The sequence below is a fragment of the Chanodichthys erythropterus genome, chromosome 23, assembly GCF_024489055.1.
Source record: "Chanodichthys erythropterus isolate Z2021 chromosome 23, ASM2448905v1, whole genome shotgun sequence".
Taxonomy (NCBI): Eukaryota; Metazoa; Chordata; class Actinopteri; order Cypriniformes; family Xenocyprididae; genus Chanodichthys; species Chanodichthys erythropterus.
In genome coordinates this window covers 27612119-27626056 of record NC_090243.1, presented here as the reverse complement: position 1 = coordinate 27626056, position 13938 = coordinate 27612119, and the positions used below count along the sequence as shown (strand labels likewise).

At 37.0% G+C, this 13938-nt stretch overlaps 1 protein-coding gene across 1 annotated transcript in view; it reads left to right on the top strand.

Annotated features, from left to right (window-relative positions):
• The window catches only part of LOC137013766 (uncharacterized protein C18orf63-like), a 29396-nt gene extending 16610 nt beyond the window's left edge, over nucleotides 1-12786 (top strand). The window contains 5 exon segments of the mRNA XM_067377698.1: nucleotides 2329-2414; nucleotides 5114-5297; nucleotides 10067-10633; nucleotides 11911-11988; nucleotides 12700-12786. Coding sequence (XP_067233799.1) covers nucleotides 2329-2414; nucleotides 5114-5297; nucleotides 10067-10633; nucleotides 11911-11988; nucleotides 12700-12786 — 1002 coding nt within the window.
• The last annotated feature ends 1152 nt before the right edge of the window (nucleotides 12787-13938 follow it).

Below are 13938 nucleotides of genomic sequence, written 5' to 3'. Positions count from 1 at the left end.
ATTTTCTCGTAATAATGACTTAGTTTCTCATAATAATGAGAAACTGTCTCGTATTGAGAAACTTCCCCATAATAATGAATTAACATCTCATAATAATGAGAAAGTTTCTCATAATAATGACTTACTATCTCATTATTATGAGATGTTAATTCATTATTACGAGAAAGTTTCTCCTTATTATGAGATTTTTTCTCATAATAATTACTTAGTTTCTCAGAATAATGAAAAACTTTATCGTAATAATGAGAAACTTCTACGCATGCGCAGAGCAGTGGAGCAGTGACACACTAGTGACATCCGCTGGTCAAATGCGAGAACTCCGCAACTATGGCATGTTCTACTAAAGTGTAATCTATAATATCACTAAATAAATAACAATATTAATAAATTATCAGTATATGAGACGGGATTTAGTCTTTTATTCATTTGTAACATTCATTTGTATTTTTGTGTATGAACAAGCAGAAACACAGAGTGGTGATCCATGGATTCCATGGAAAAGCTGTCTTTTGCATACATTCTAATGAGTCATAAACATCTTAAAAGGTGTTTTCTGTATGTCTAGGCAATCCTGCACATCAAATAGCCTAGACTCATTTGCGAAATACGTGTTAACGTTAACACACAAACCCACACATTTTATGAAGACATTGCACTTAAACTTAACGATATTCCTTCGTTAATCGCGTCCACCAGTGAGCACAAGAGAAGATGATAGTCAGAAACGGTAGTGCAAATAACATAATGAGAGTAGTGCAAGTGAACGATTTATTCACTTTTATGAAATAGACATTCAGCTATATTTCTTGAATGTAAAAGAAAAAAAAATTACAGAAATAAAATGGCATATAATACACATCTATTGGTGTGGCCAAGAACTGGCAGAGCACCCATAGTTTGTAGGGGTTTCCTCGTCTACTTACTTCCTCTTCGTCGTCTTGGTATCAATGTGTGCTCGGCAAGACCGTTTTGTGCTTGAGCGCCACCAAGTCGTGTTTTACTGTAACTTTAGCTGCTCCAGGCAAGTGAACAAAAGCGGAATTATCAATCATCGCGGCGCGTCAAACCAAAAAAAGGAACCCGAGGCATTTTTTTTTTTTTTTTTTTTAATTACGCTTTTACGCCTGCCGTGTTTTGCGGTGGTGTGCACACTCACATTGGTGCCCTTTGTTTAGTCGCGAGGCATTAAACGGCGGCGATAATCGCGCAATATTAGTCCCGGTGTGTACAGGCCTTTATACACATTACAACAATGTGGCTTGGCAGTTAATGGTGTCTCAGTGTCTTAGAGTTTTTGTTGCTGACAGTTTGAAAATCGTCTGTCATCCTGATGCTGCTGAGACTGTGGAAGTGTTGCACTGTCACGCCACTCGGTTAATGTGTGTGCGCGTGTGTGTGTGTTTGCACATATAGTACTGTTTGGGGAGTGTGTGTGTGTGCGCGTGTTTTTGTGATTTATGAGGACACAAATTTGTATAATGCCATAGGTATTACACTGGTATTACGACGTAAACATAAAATATGAGGACATTTCATGAGACTTTATATTTATGTTGTAATATTTGATAGCATTATAATATTTTATATTTTCTTCTATTATACAGATGTTTTTATTATTGTTATATGTATGCTTTGGCAATATTGTATTATTTACAGTCATGCCAATAAAGCAATTTTGAATTTGAATTTGAATTTGAATATTTAAAGTAGCTTTAAAAACAATGTTTTATTAAAAATGTAAGAATGCAGAATGTTTTCTATGATGGGTTGGTTTAGGAGTAGGGGTATTGTAGGGGGATAGAATGTACAGTTTGTACAGTATAAAAACCATTACGCCTATGGAATGTCCTCACTTTGATAGCAAAACAAACCTCTCTGTGTGTGTGTGTGTGTGTGTGTGTGTGTGTGTGTGTGTGTGTGTGTGTGTGTGTGTGTGTGTGTGTGTGTGTGTGTGTTGAGCACTCTGATCCACTTCTGTTTGGATTAGAGGTCACAATATAACCTTTGATCACAAACAGACTTGTGAGGCTTGGCTTTATCAAATAAATTTGTATGTATGTGCAGACATGCACGATTGCCCATTTATATTGTGTATATACAACACCATCTGGTCAAACCCAAATCACATCCAAATATTTTGTTTGAAAGCGCTCGCTTGCTTACAAATATACACTAACACAGAGGTTTTAAGTGGCAGATTTTGTTGTGTTTGTCTATTACTTAATGTCACTAAACTGTATTCCTGTCTTTGTGTAACTGTCTCTCCCCTTTTTTTTTTCACTTACTCTTTTCTCTTTCTCTTTACTGTGTCTCTTTCTCTTGGTTTAGTATGGATATCAGCTGCCCTCAGTGAGTGAAGATGAAGTTATCTACTGCAGTGTGTACTTCACACCAATAGGTGACAAGCTGTTCACGTTTCCTTTTGGTAAAATCAGGTGCTCTAGTTTATGGTCAATTATCTGTTATAAAGTATTGATTTCATGTTTAGTGTATAATTTGCTCTCAGGAAATGACAAAACTTGCCCAAAACACCAATTTATAGTCCTTTTATGCTTGTTCTCTGTTTATAGCATTATTGCTAGGATCAGAAATTGTTTTTCAGACATAAACTGGTAGTCGGAAGTATGTAATAATTAAGATTTTTTTAAATGTTTTTGAAAGAAGTCTCTTCTGCTCACCAAGGCTGAATTTTTTGGGCCAAAATACAGTATAAACAGTAATATTATGAAATATTATTACATTTTTCTATATGAATATATTGTAAAATGTAGTTTATTCCTGTGATCAAAGCTGAATTTTCAGCATCATTGCTCCAGTTTTTAGTGTCACATGATCCTCCAGAATTCATTCCATACTTTTGACTGGCAGTGTAAATTGTACTGGATTACAAATTGATTGTGAAAAGTAGTACAGAGGTCTGTTTTAGACTGACATTCATGCAGCATGATAATGACACCTAGTGGACATGAGCCAGGCAGGTAGTCGTGGTGAATTGGGTTGAACTCTTGAGAATTTAGCTGTGCTACTAGCATCCTGTTTACCACATACTGTGAACACTGAACCCTGCCAACATGGGAAACATTTCAAACATTTGAAGTTTTTTTTGTTTTTTTGTTTTCTAATAGAGACATTCACAAATATGTCTTGAGTCTAAGATCAAAGCTCAGAAATGTGTGTACTTCAATGTGTTTCTTGTTAACATATAGTGCTATATTTGGAAAATCGAGAGTGATCAGTTAATGCAGTTTTATTAATTAAATGGATCCTTAATTATGATTTCACTTTAGTTAGTGTGTAATGTTTTTTTACCATGCTGTCATTTTACGCCGGACTGCTTCAAAAATGAGGGTCAATTCAACGCTCATGCTAGTTGATGTTGAATCAGCTCCACAGCAACTACATGAATTTATCCACTAACCATTTAGAAACATCCAGTTGCATTCTAAAAGTTCTCTAAAAGTTAAGAGTCTCTCCATCAGTATCCAACTCCTGTTTGAACAATGTCAGGCTGAACACCGTTACTGACAATCACCATTTTGGCTGCGTGAGATTCTCCAGCTTTGTTGTTGTAGAGCAACCGAAGCGGGAGCTGTTAAAGCTCTGCCCTCTTTTGGAAAGGGGGCTGAGAGCAGCAGCTCATTTGCATTTAAAGGGGTGGCATCCGTTTCTGCCAAGCTCATGTTAATCTTGAGTACCTATAGAGTAGTATTGCATCCATTCATAAAGTCTTTATCTTTTACAAATATGATAAAACTAAATACGCTGTACCAAGTCTTTCCGAAAAAAGCCGAGCTCCTGGAGGCGTGGCTGCCATGGGCAGAGCTAAAGAGTAACGAGCACACGCATCTTTTGCGTAGAGATTGTATGAAAGCTGCGACATCATTATAAGTAAAAAGGGAACAAAAACGTTTGTGTTGTTTACATTATATGCACTTATTCATCGATTGCCAACAAAACACAGACATCTGATGGAGTTTTACTTACCGCCCACAATCTGCAAATCCAGCGCTGAACTGTGACTTGTTTACAAAGCATTCATCACCGAAATTCCGAGAACAAACAAACATGCGTGTGCAACTCTGTCGCTGCCCCGGAGAAACAAACTTCAGCCACTGTTCCCTTAACACTGGGTTCTTTGGGAAGCTAAAAAAGGTAATCTTTCCCTCACAACCTTTGTTGACAGGAGCTGCGTCTCATTTCGGAGGCTGTGTCCTCCGGAGGTCGCATTTGAAGGCTGAATAATTCATCAAGGATGTCATATTTAAGAAAAGTAACCGTAATAAAATTGACTATTCATTGTGAGGTGTAAACTAGTGTAATTTCTTTCTTACTTTGCAATCTAACAGTTATTTTTCTTAAATGAGACTGCCTTGATGATGTATGCAGCCTTCAAAGGGTGCAGCCCCTAAATTGTGATACAGCCATTGTTGAAATTTAATTTACATATATATATATATATACATATATATATATATATATATATATATATATATATAAGAGGACACATAAAAGACAAGGGACAAACAGAGAAATAAGGGGATAAGTACCATACTTTTTCTGAGGAAACAATACTAAGAAATAGATAATCAGAAAAAAACAAACAAAAACATGGTCAATACATGAGAAAGCTGATTAAACTTAACCATCAGAGCCATTACAAAAGAATTGTTCATATAGGTTTAGGAATCATTTTGCATTACTAGTTAACCTAAAAGATTTAAGCAGCGAGTCTACCTCAATCAAAAAATGTGACAGAGTAGGAAGTGAGCTCATAAATTTCTGTTTATGGATGGAAAAAAAATTGGTAAAAAAAATAAATAAATGAAAATATATTCTTTAGATTTGTTGGAATCAGTGTAATAACAAATAATATCTCTAAAATTAAAAGACTGTGTATTAACGGGGGTAGTTCTGTACACTTAAAAGAATCAGGTCTGCACTGATATCGCATATTGCAGGGATAAAGACTGTAAACACACAAATCATTTTAAAAGTGCCACATTTGCATAGTAGCTTTACAATCTTATTTCTAACCTCTTTGATCTTTTGGAAAGCTGTGATTGTTTTCTTTATCTTGGCAGTTAGAGATATTTATCCTTGACTTCCTGCTCAGATATCCTTTGTGTTGTATACGCACTCAGTCAGTACAGCGCTTTTCCAGAGTGGACCTGCAGGGGGTGCTGGGAAGCTTCACATCAGATCTGCAGGCTGGACTGGAAAGTGTGTGTGGTTTTCCAGTGTGGATGACCTGCAAGCCTTGCTACTACAGCAATGAACTGAAGAGACCAGTCACGCAGGTATTACATACACATGTGTCCATAAACACAAACAGGGACTCCATTTACTCTCCTGCAGAATAAAATAAAGTAACAATTAATTGGATTTGACATAAAGTAAAGCACTCTGCTGCTTAGTATTACATCTGAAATGGTCTTATTTGTTATGACTATGCTCATCTGCAACACAGATGCAAATTGATGTGTTCCTTTATGAATGCTCCAAAGCTGTTGAGATGCATTTGTTATCCAGATTTTACACTCATTTTGCAAAATAAGTGGATTATGCACAGTAGAAGTCCCCTTTTAAACATGCTTTGTAGACATTTTGGGAAACTGCCATGTGGTTGTGTGGTGTGGCATGCTATTCTCCATCTAAAACTAAAATTGTTTTGTACAGCATTTTGCAAATTCTCTTAATATGCATGCTTTTATGGCCTGATGTTAATTTTGTCACACCACAATTAAAAATTAGTTAAAAAGTGATGAAATATGGTAAATAAATAAAAGGAAATGGTGATATTTTATGAATAAAAATGAAATATTTAAAATTATTGAAAAATTAATGGATCTGCAGCAGATTACGTCTTTGAGGCAGCAGAAAAAAATAATTATTTAAAAAATATGATAAACCCCTTTAATGTCATCAGATCATTAAAGCCTGCATTTACACACTTTTGGAGTTCATTTAAAGATTAATTTAAAACCAAAGTTGTTTTATACAGTATTTTGCACGTTGTCCTTATTATGCTTGCAGCTTTTATGTTCCAATTTTAATTAATGTGCCGCAAGTAGAATCTAGTAAAAAGTTAAAAAGGTTATTAAATACAGTGAATAAATGAAAAGAAATGTTGGCCAGTTACAATCTGATGAAAAGCACCGTTCGCTTTTACAACCATATAAATTTTGATCTAAAATGTTGATGCTGACTGAAGTCCTTGAGCACGTTATACATCAACAGCCCGCATAAGTGATCAAATGAGACAGCATCTCAAAACACTTCACTGCACATGCAATGCTTATTAATGATCTCTGCTTTCAACAAGATCAGAACCATCCACTCCAAGTACAAACAGCAAAATGTTGACAAAGATGTGACCTGGAGGGTGATGCACATACTCCAACAGGACGCACAGTGGTGTGTCAGTGACTCAGGTCTGGCTTGTGTCATTTCCTGATCACGTTCAAAAAATGGCAAAAGCCATAAAATAAAGATAAAAAATTCCCAACCACATTCCTGGAGGCCCCCAACGCTGCATGTTTCAGATCATCAGCCCTTTTGTAGAGACTCTAAGACATAAAATGGGTGTGTCAGACAAAATATGCAGTGTTGGGGGGCCTCCAGGAACATTTTCTTTAAGGTTCTATAAGATATTATTTAAATTTCTATGACTTTTCATTTCATAAACACTGCAAAAACTCAAAAATAAAGACCCCTTGTTTAGTGGATGTTACAAAATCTAACATTTGCTTAAAATATAATAACTTGCCTGAACTCACAGTGAAAGTGGAGCGAATTACCTCACACACATATGAGAAGTGTTTATATGGACAAAGTGTTTGTGGTATAGTCTGCCTACTAAAACAATCTGTCATTTTGTAGGATAATTGACGCTTATTAATACAAAGAATACAAGTAAGAGTTTCCAGTAAGAACAGTATCTGATACTACATTAGATCATTTCTTCCATGTAGTTGTTGTTGGCGTATAGAGGAGAGTCTAACAGTCAGCCAGATGGGTTAAAGTTTAATTTATACTGGCCAGAGCTGAGGGTTGATGTTATTAAACTTTGACAAATGCTGTGAAACGTGATTAGAAACGCTATATATGCCGTTCCCTGTGTTTGTACAGATTGAAATCTGGCGCAGAGGAAGCTTTCATTAATCTCACATAGACTATAATGATTGATAATGGCAACATTAGACAGCAATGATTAACTGACTGTTTAATTTATGTTGGATGTAAATAAAAAAAAAAAAAAAGCATACTAGCTCCAGGATCATTATAAACATACTTGTTAACATGTAATCCTATATCAAATATACACAAATAATAAAGCATTTAATCTCATCAGATCATTAAAAATTGCATGTACACGACACACTTTTAGAGTTCATTATATCGAATAATATACATTTATTATTTTATTGTTGAAATAGCTGAAAAACAGTGTTGTTTATTATTTTGAATAGTTATGAATTATAATATATTATAAAATATATATGCGAAAAAACTTTCAGTTGACAAAAACTGCATAAAATTTACCAAAACAAAGTTGTGAGTTGTGAAAATTACATGATCTAGGACAGGGGTTTTCAAACTGTGGGTCACAAAATGGGAAAAGGTGGGTCACGCAAAGTCACTTGGCTGCAGCTAAATTTACGTTTCAGTGAATGACACACACACAAACAGTTTAGTCTAGGGTTGCACGATATACCAACGTTAGAAATCACAATATCAGGGCAATTTTCAAATTGTAAAGGCTGCAATTTAATTATATAAATATATGAGCACTGTTTTATGAAGCACGCACGTGCAACTTGTTGTGATAACAGTTTTCAGCATCTCAGAGTGGCTGCATGAGATCACATTACACCAGAGAATTCAAATGTCACAAAAGGCTGATTCAGGTCTGGGCTGCATTTCTCAAAATATACGGTGCTTTTGGGAAACGTATTCATCTATGTCGTCTGTTCAAATCAGCGCTGTTGTCTTTTAGAGAGATTGTCATAGGAGTGCGTTGTTTGCATTCCCCCGCATGCATTTGGCTACCTACCAACACATAAAGAAAGTATGTACAGGTGCTGGTCATATAATTAAAATATCATCAAAAAGTTGATTTATTTCACTAATTCCATTCAAAAAGTGAAACTTGTATATTATATTCATTCATTACACACAGACTGATATATTTCAAATGTTTATTTATATAATTTTTAATGATTATAACTGACAACTAAGGAAAATCCCAAATTCAGTATCTCAGAAAATTAGAATATTACTTAAGACCAATACAAAGAAAGGATTTTTAGAAATCTTGGCCAACTGAAAAGTATGAACATGAAAAGTATGAGCATGTACAGCACTCAATACTTAGTTTGGGCTCCTTTTGCCTGAATTACTGCAGCAATGCAGCGTGGCATGGAGTCGATCAGTCTGTGGCACTGCTCAGGTGTTATGAGAGACCAGGTTGCTCTGATAGTGGCCTTCAGCTCTTCTGCATTGTTGGGTCTGGTATATCGCATCTTCCTCTTCACAATACCCCATAGATTTTCTATGGGGTTAAGGTCAGGTGAGTTTGCTGGCCAATTAAGAACAGGGATACCATGGTCCTTAAACCAGGTACTAGTAGCTTTGGTACTGTGTGCAGTTGCCAAGTCCTGTTGGAAAATGAAATCTGCATCTCCATAAAGTTGGTCAGCAGCAGGAAGCATGATGTGCTCTAAAAAAACACAGTGGACCAATACCAGCAGATGACATGGCACCCCAAACCATCACTGACTGTGGAAACTTTACACTGGACCTCAAGCAATGTGGATTGTGTGCCTCTCCTCTCTTCCTCCAGACTCTGGGACCCTGATTTCCAAAGGAAACGCAAAATTTACTTTCATCAGAGAACATAACTTTGGACCACTCAGCAGCAGTCCAGTCCTTTTTGTCTTTAGCCCAGGCGAGACGCTTCTGACGCTGTCTGTTGTTCAAGAGTGGCTTGACACAAGGAATGCGACAAATGAAACCCATGTCTTGCATACGTCTGTGCGTAGTGGTTCTTGAAGCACTGACTCCAGCTGCAGTCCACTCTTTGTGAATCTCCCCCATATTTTTGAATGGGTTGTGTTTCACAATCCTCTCCAGGGTGCGGTTATCCCTATTGCTTGTACACTTTTTTCTATCTTTTCCTTCCCTTCGCCTCTCTATTAATGTGCTTGGACACAGAGCTCTGTGAACAGCCAGCCTCTTCTGCAATGACCTTTTGTGTCTTGCCCTCCTTGTGCAAGGTGTCAATGGTCGTCTTTTGGACAACTGTCAAGTCAGCAGTCTTCCCCATGATTGTGTAGCCTACAGAACTAGAGTGAGAGACAATTTAAAGGCCTTTGCAGGTGTTTTGAGTTAATTAGCTGATTAGAGTGTGGCACCAGGTGTCTTCAATATTGAACCTTTTCACAATATTCTAATTTTCTGAGATACTGAATTTGGGATTTTTCCTTAGTTGTCAGTTATATTCATCAAAATTAAAAGAAATAAACATTTGAAATATATCAGTCTGTGTGTAATGAATTAATATAATATACAAGTTTCACTTTTTGAATGGAATTAGTGAAATAAATCAACTTTTTGGTGATATTCTAATTATATGACCAGCACCTGTATGTAAAAAAAAAATCAGTATAGCCGTTAGGCTGCTATTTTAATGGTAATGAAATTTTGGGATAATGTACAAGTCTGTATTGCAATTAAACTTGTATTAAATGTCATTCATACTATGACAAGGAAAATTAAAATCTGCTCTAAAGAGAACTAATGCCTCTCACCCCCACTCCACATTCATGCTTTAAAATCATTTTGGTGGGTCTTGAGACAGATTATACTTGTTTAGGTGGGTCCTGGAATGGAAAAGTTTGGGAACCCCCTGATCTAGGACCTTTATACTCAATCCCTCACAACCTCGTTTTCACCTGCATTAAATTCAATATGGTGTCTAACCTGGTCTTTTATGTGCACATTTACACAGTAACTTTACACTGGAAATATGTCTCCATTCACAGAATTGTCTTTCCTTACATTTTAGTCCTCTAGGGCCTTGCCTGTGAATGTGACAACAGAAAACATCAGCAGGGCTGTACTCAACCAGCTTCCCAGCAGCTGCCCACAGGACACAGCGAAAAACTGCTACAGTCAGTGTGACTCAACTGGAAAAAAGACTGAAAAGAAAAAGAGACCCAGTTTGGATTCATCTCTTGACCAGAAAGGCTGGACTTCCTCCAGCTTGGCAACTATGTCCTTTTTGTCTTCCACAAATGTTCACGTTACTTACATCCAGTCACAGTCTACACTTGTTCCAAGACCAAAGCTTGTACCAATCTTCAAAAACAAATCACAAACACCACATGTGAACACGATCCTGGCAGTGAAACAGCAGAAGGGGTTGGAAGGGCAGAAGCTAACAGCAGTCATCAAGCCTTTGTCACCAGCCCCTTCTAACCAGTTCTTCAGGCCTCCAGCCCCTGAGCGGATGACTTTACCATTTTTTAAGAATAAGGAAAAAACCAACAGTGGAGTCAGTAGGATTCTCCCACCCCTGCCTTTTGTACAGACACAGCCACAAACCTTGCCTGAGATCCCCAGCAATAGAGGGGTAAGCAATGCAACCAAACAGCCGTTTGTCATGCACCATTTGTGCTGTAAATCAGAATGATACCTGTTCAATTCCTAAGCAGTTAGACTTAAAGATGACCTATAATGCTTTTTTACATTTTCAACTTTCTTTAGAGTGTAATGTTGCTGTTTGAGCATAAAAAGCTCTCCAAAGGGATTTCTCTTATATCAGTGTGTGCTGTTTCTGAACTCCCTGAAATGCCTCCATTGTAGTCTTGAGCTTTCTTCCAGGATCAAACACGTCATAATATTTGTCATTGAAATAATTCCTGCCCAAGGCATATGCAAAATAAAGGGGTGGAGCCTGGTTGAGAGAGTTAGTGTTGTGTTGAAACTTGTGGTTATGGTAAGAGGTGGGACATTTCTCGAACACTCTCAAAGCACTTGACCAATCACAACACACCGGTCCAGCCGACCAATCAGAGCACATTGTGCTTTTCGGAGGGAGGGGCTTCATAGAGACAGGAGCTAAACAGGGTGCTTCTCATTTCTTATTTGTGTATCCTTGTTTCCTTTCCTTGCTTCCATTTCCTCACGTCTCAGCTCCACCCCCTGTAGGATGCAAGGGAAGGATGCAAGGAAAGAAAATGAGGACGGAGAAATCAAAGGAAATGCACTCGAGGGATCTTCCATCATGTTTAAGTTTGGTTATTTAAAAAGGGATACACCTGTGTGTCCTCGCTCATGACTCCTTAGTAAGCTTCCCTGTTCCTCGTTTCCTCGCAGTGTAATTAAAGAATTGGTATGTCCTTCAAGATGGCTGAGTTTGATCAGTTTCTGGGTCACAGGCAGGAGGATGTATGAGCGAGGAAACAAGGAAGCATCAATTAGAGTACTGAGAAGCACCCACAGAATGTTACTAACAGACTGGAAAGAGAGGAGCTGCAACAATGTCAAATATGTGATAAATGTTTTTTGAACATTCAAGCATGAAAAACTATTCTAGTAGAGCCCAAAACAAACTCAAGACTTTGAAAAAGGGAATAATATGGCCTCTTAGTAAATGCATTGTAAGCTTTGCACTGGCAAACACCACTCACATTTTCCAACTTAGAAAATGCAAAAATTTAGTGTAAATTGCTGTATTTCTCATGGGAAATCTTACACAGTCAGTAAAGGCAAAGATTTAGCAAGACTAGGAAAATTAATGGGTGTAGTTTCCCAAAAATAATTGATGAACCTACCTGAATGATTAAATATGGGGTGTAAAGAGAGATGTGCAGTGCTTCTAATGGATCCTGTCTCACCATTTTACAGGGAGACACGTTTGAGTCAAAACCAAAGAGACTTAAACAAGGTGTGCAGGATGTGGAAGTGTATGCGACAAGCAGTCAGGTACTTCGGAATATTATTGTACTTATCTCTTCTATTTTTTATTTTTTTTTAATTGCACATATATAATGTACCATATAAATATTATTCAAAATAACATCTCATTGTCATCAATAAGGCGTTTAGTTTCAGTGTTGGTGTAGTTGCCGTGTTTCACCTTAGCATTTTGTTAAACAGCAGAGGCCCTGCAGTGTGACTGCTCAGTGACACCTATAATCAAAATTAATTATATTACAAGCCTGGCATGTGTTCATGATCTTGATTGAATGTCATTAAGAGAGAAGATGAGCTCATATATTTTCTTTATGATGGAGGCTACTAACAGGTGCAGCCATATAAAAACCCATATCTGATCTTTCATCCGTATTATTTGTAATGTTGCCGTTTCTGCTTCCATGTTATGGCTTGATGGCTGCCCTTGGACAGTAGGAACAATAATACAGCACTTAGCAGAGCTTTGCATCAAAATACACTATTGCTGAATCCGAAATCAAATACTTCCCTACTATACAGTATGCGAAAAACAGTACGCAAACAGAGTAGTATGTCCGAATTCATAGTACTCGAAAAACAGTAGGCAGAAAGTTCTTTTGAAGATCATTGCACACAATGTTATTTATTGCGGTTTTAAATGTAATTCAGAGCTGTATATGAAATTAAGTTAATAAGGTGTTACCCAGCAACTAAGGTTTATTTATATTTTTCTGTTTTCAGCTCTCAAAGGTCAACTCAGCGACTTTGCAGGCATGGTTGAAGAGTTGAGGGATCAAAGTGCGCTCAAATGCAAGAAAGAGGAGCTAATGTCAAAGGTCATGAAATGTCTGAGTGAAACTTAGGAGTGTTGGGTTGGGTTACTTGCCTAAAAAAAACACAGATAGAGATATAGAGAGCTTGCATAATGAGTTTTTGTTTGTTCCATTGATAAACTCCATTGACACTGACAGTTCAATATGATTGCCATGATTTACTCCATGTTCATTACACGTGACATTTAAGCAAGACCTTGTAAACTAAAATCTGTTGTTTAATTGGATCCAGAGTTTAGAGAGAGCTGCAGATAAAGAAAAAAAAACATGCAAGTCTTTCTTTGTATAGTGGTCTTTTTTGTTAGCATGATGGTCATTTGTCAACCATCAAACTTGTTGTTACATGTAGTGCAACTATTTATTAAAACTCTGTACTCTGACTTTAATCAAAACTTTGGAAATGACCCAGAGGTCTTTGTCTCAGGTGTTTCTCCTAAAATTCTTTAGAAGTAAAATTGGACACAAATGAGACAATTATTGACATACCGTTAGAGTAAAGAGCTATATAATTAATGAAGATAACAGCTCAGGGGAATTTAATGCTGGAATTAATCATGAAATCTCTTCTTTTGATTGCGTACTTCAGAATTTTGGCAAATTTATCTGTGAGATTGTTGTAATCTCATCTGATATGAAATCTAAATGAGGCACATGTGAGATATTAGTTTTCTCAGTGATCTTGCCAAATTCTTAACATATAGAATTTCAATTGGCATTCATGAATGCCAGAACTGCAGAAGACAGTGATCCAAGGTGACTTTTCTCAACACTAATGACACCGCAGACTCCAAAGAAGAGTCAGAATAGAGTAAGAGGCTCTTGACTGAGATGGAAATCAAGCCTAGCCACTTTGATGGCTAATGATTGGGGCCAAATTGCATTGCTTTCTGTATCTTAAAAGAGCACGATCACTCTTGTCTTTTCTGCCCTTTATACTGACAGAGCTTAATGACCCATACACATCTAAATTGAACAAGTTTGCGGTAAGTAGGAGGTCATGCAGGAGCAAGTATTTATTTCTGCAGGGCAAATATTGCCAAGCATGAAAAAGTGCTGTGCATTTGCACATCAAAGATTTGAATGTGAAACAGACTTGCTACCCTCCACGTTGTGACTAACAGTGACTGTTATTCATTACTGTAATGGC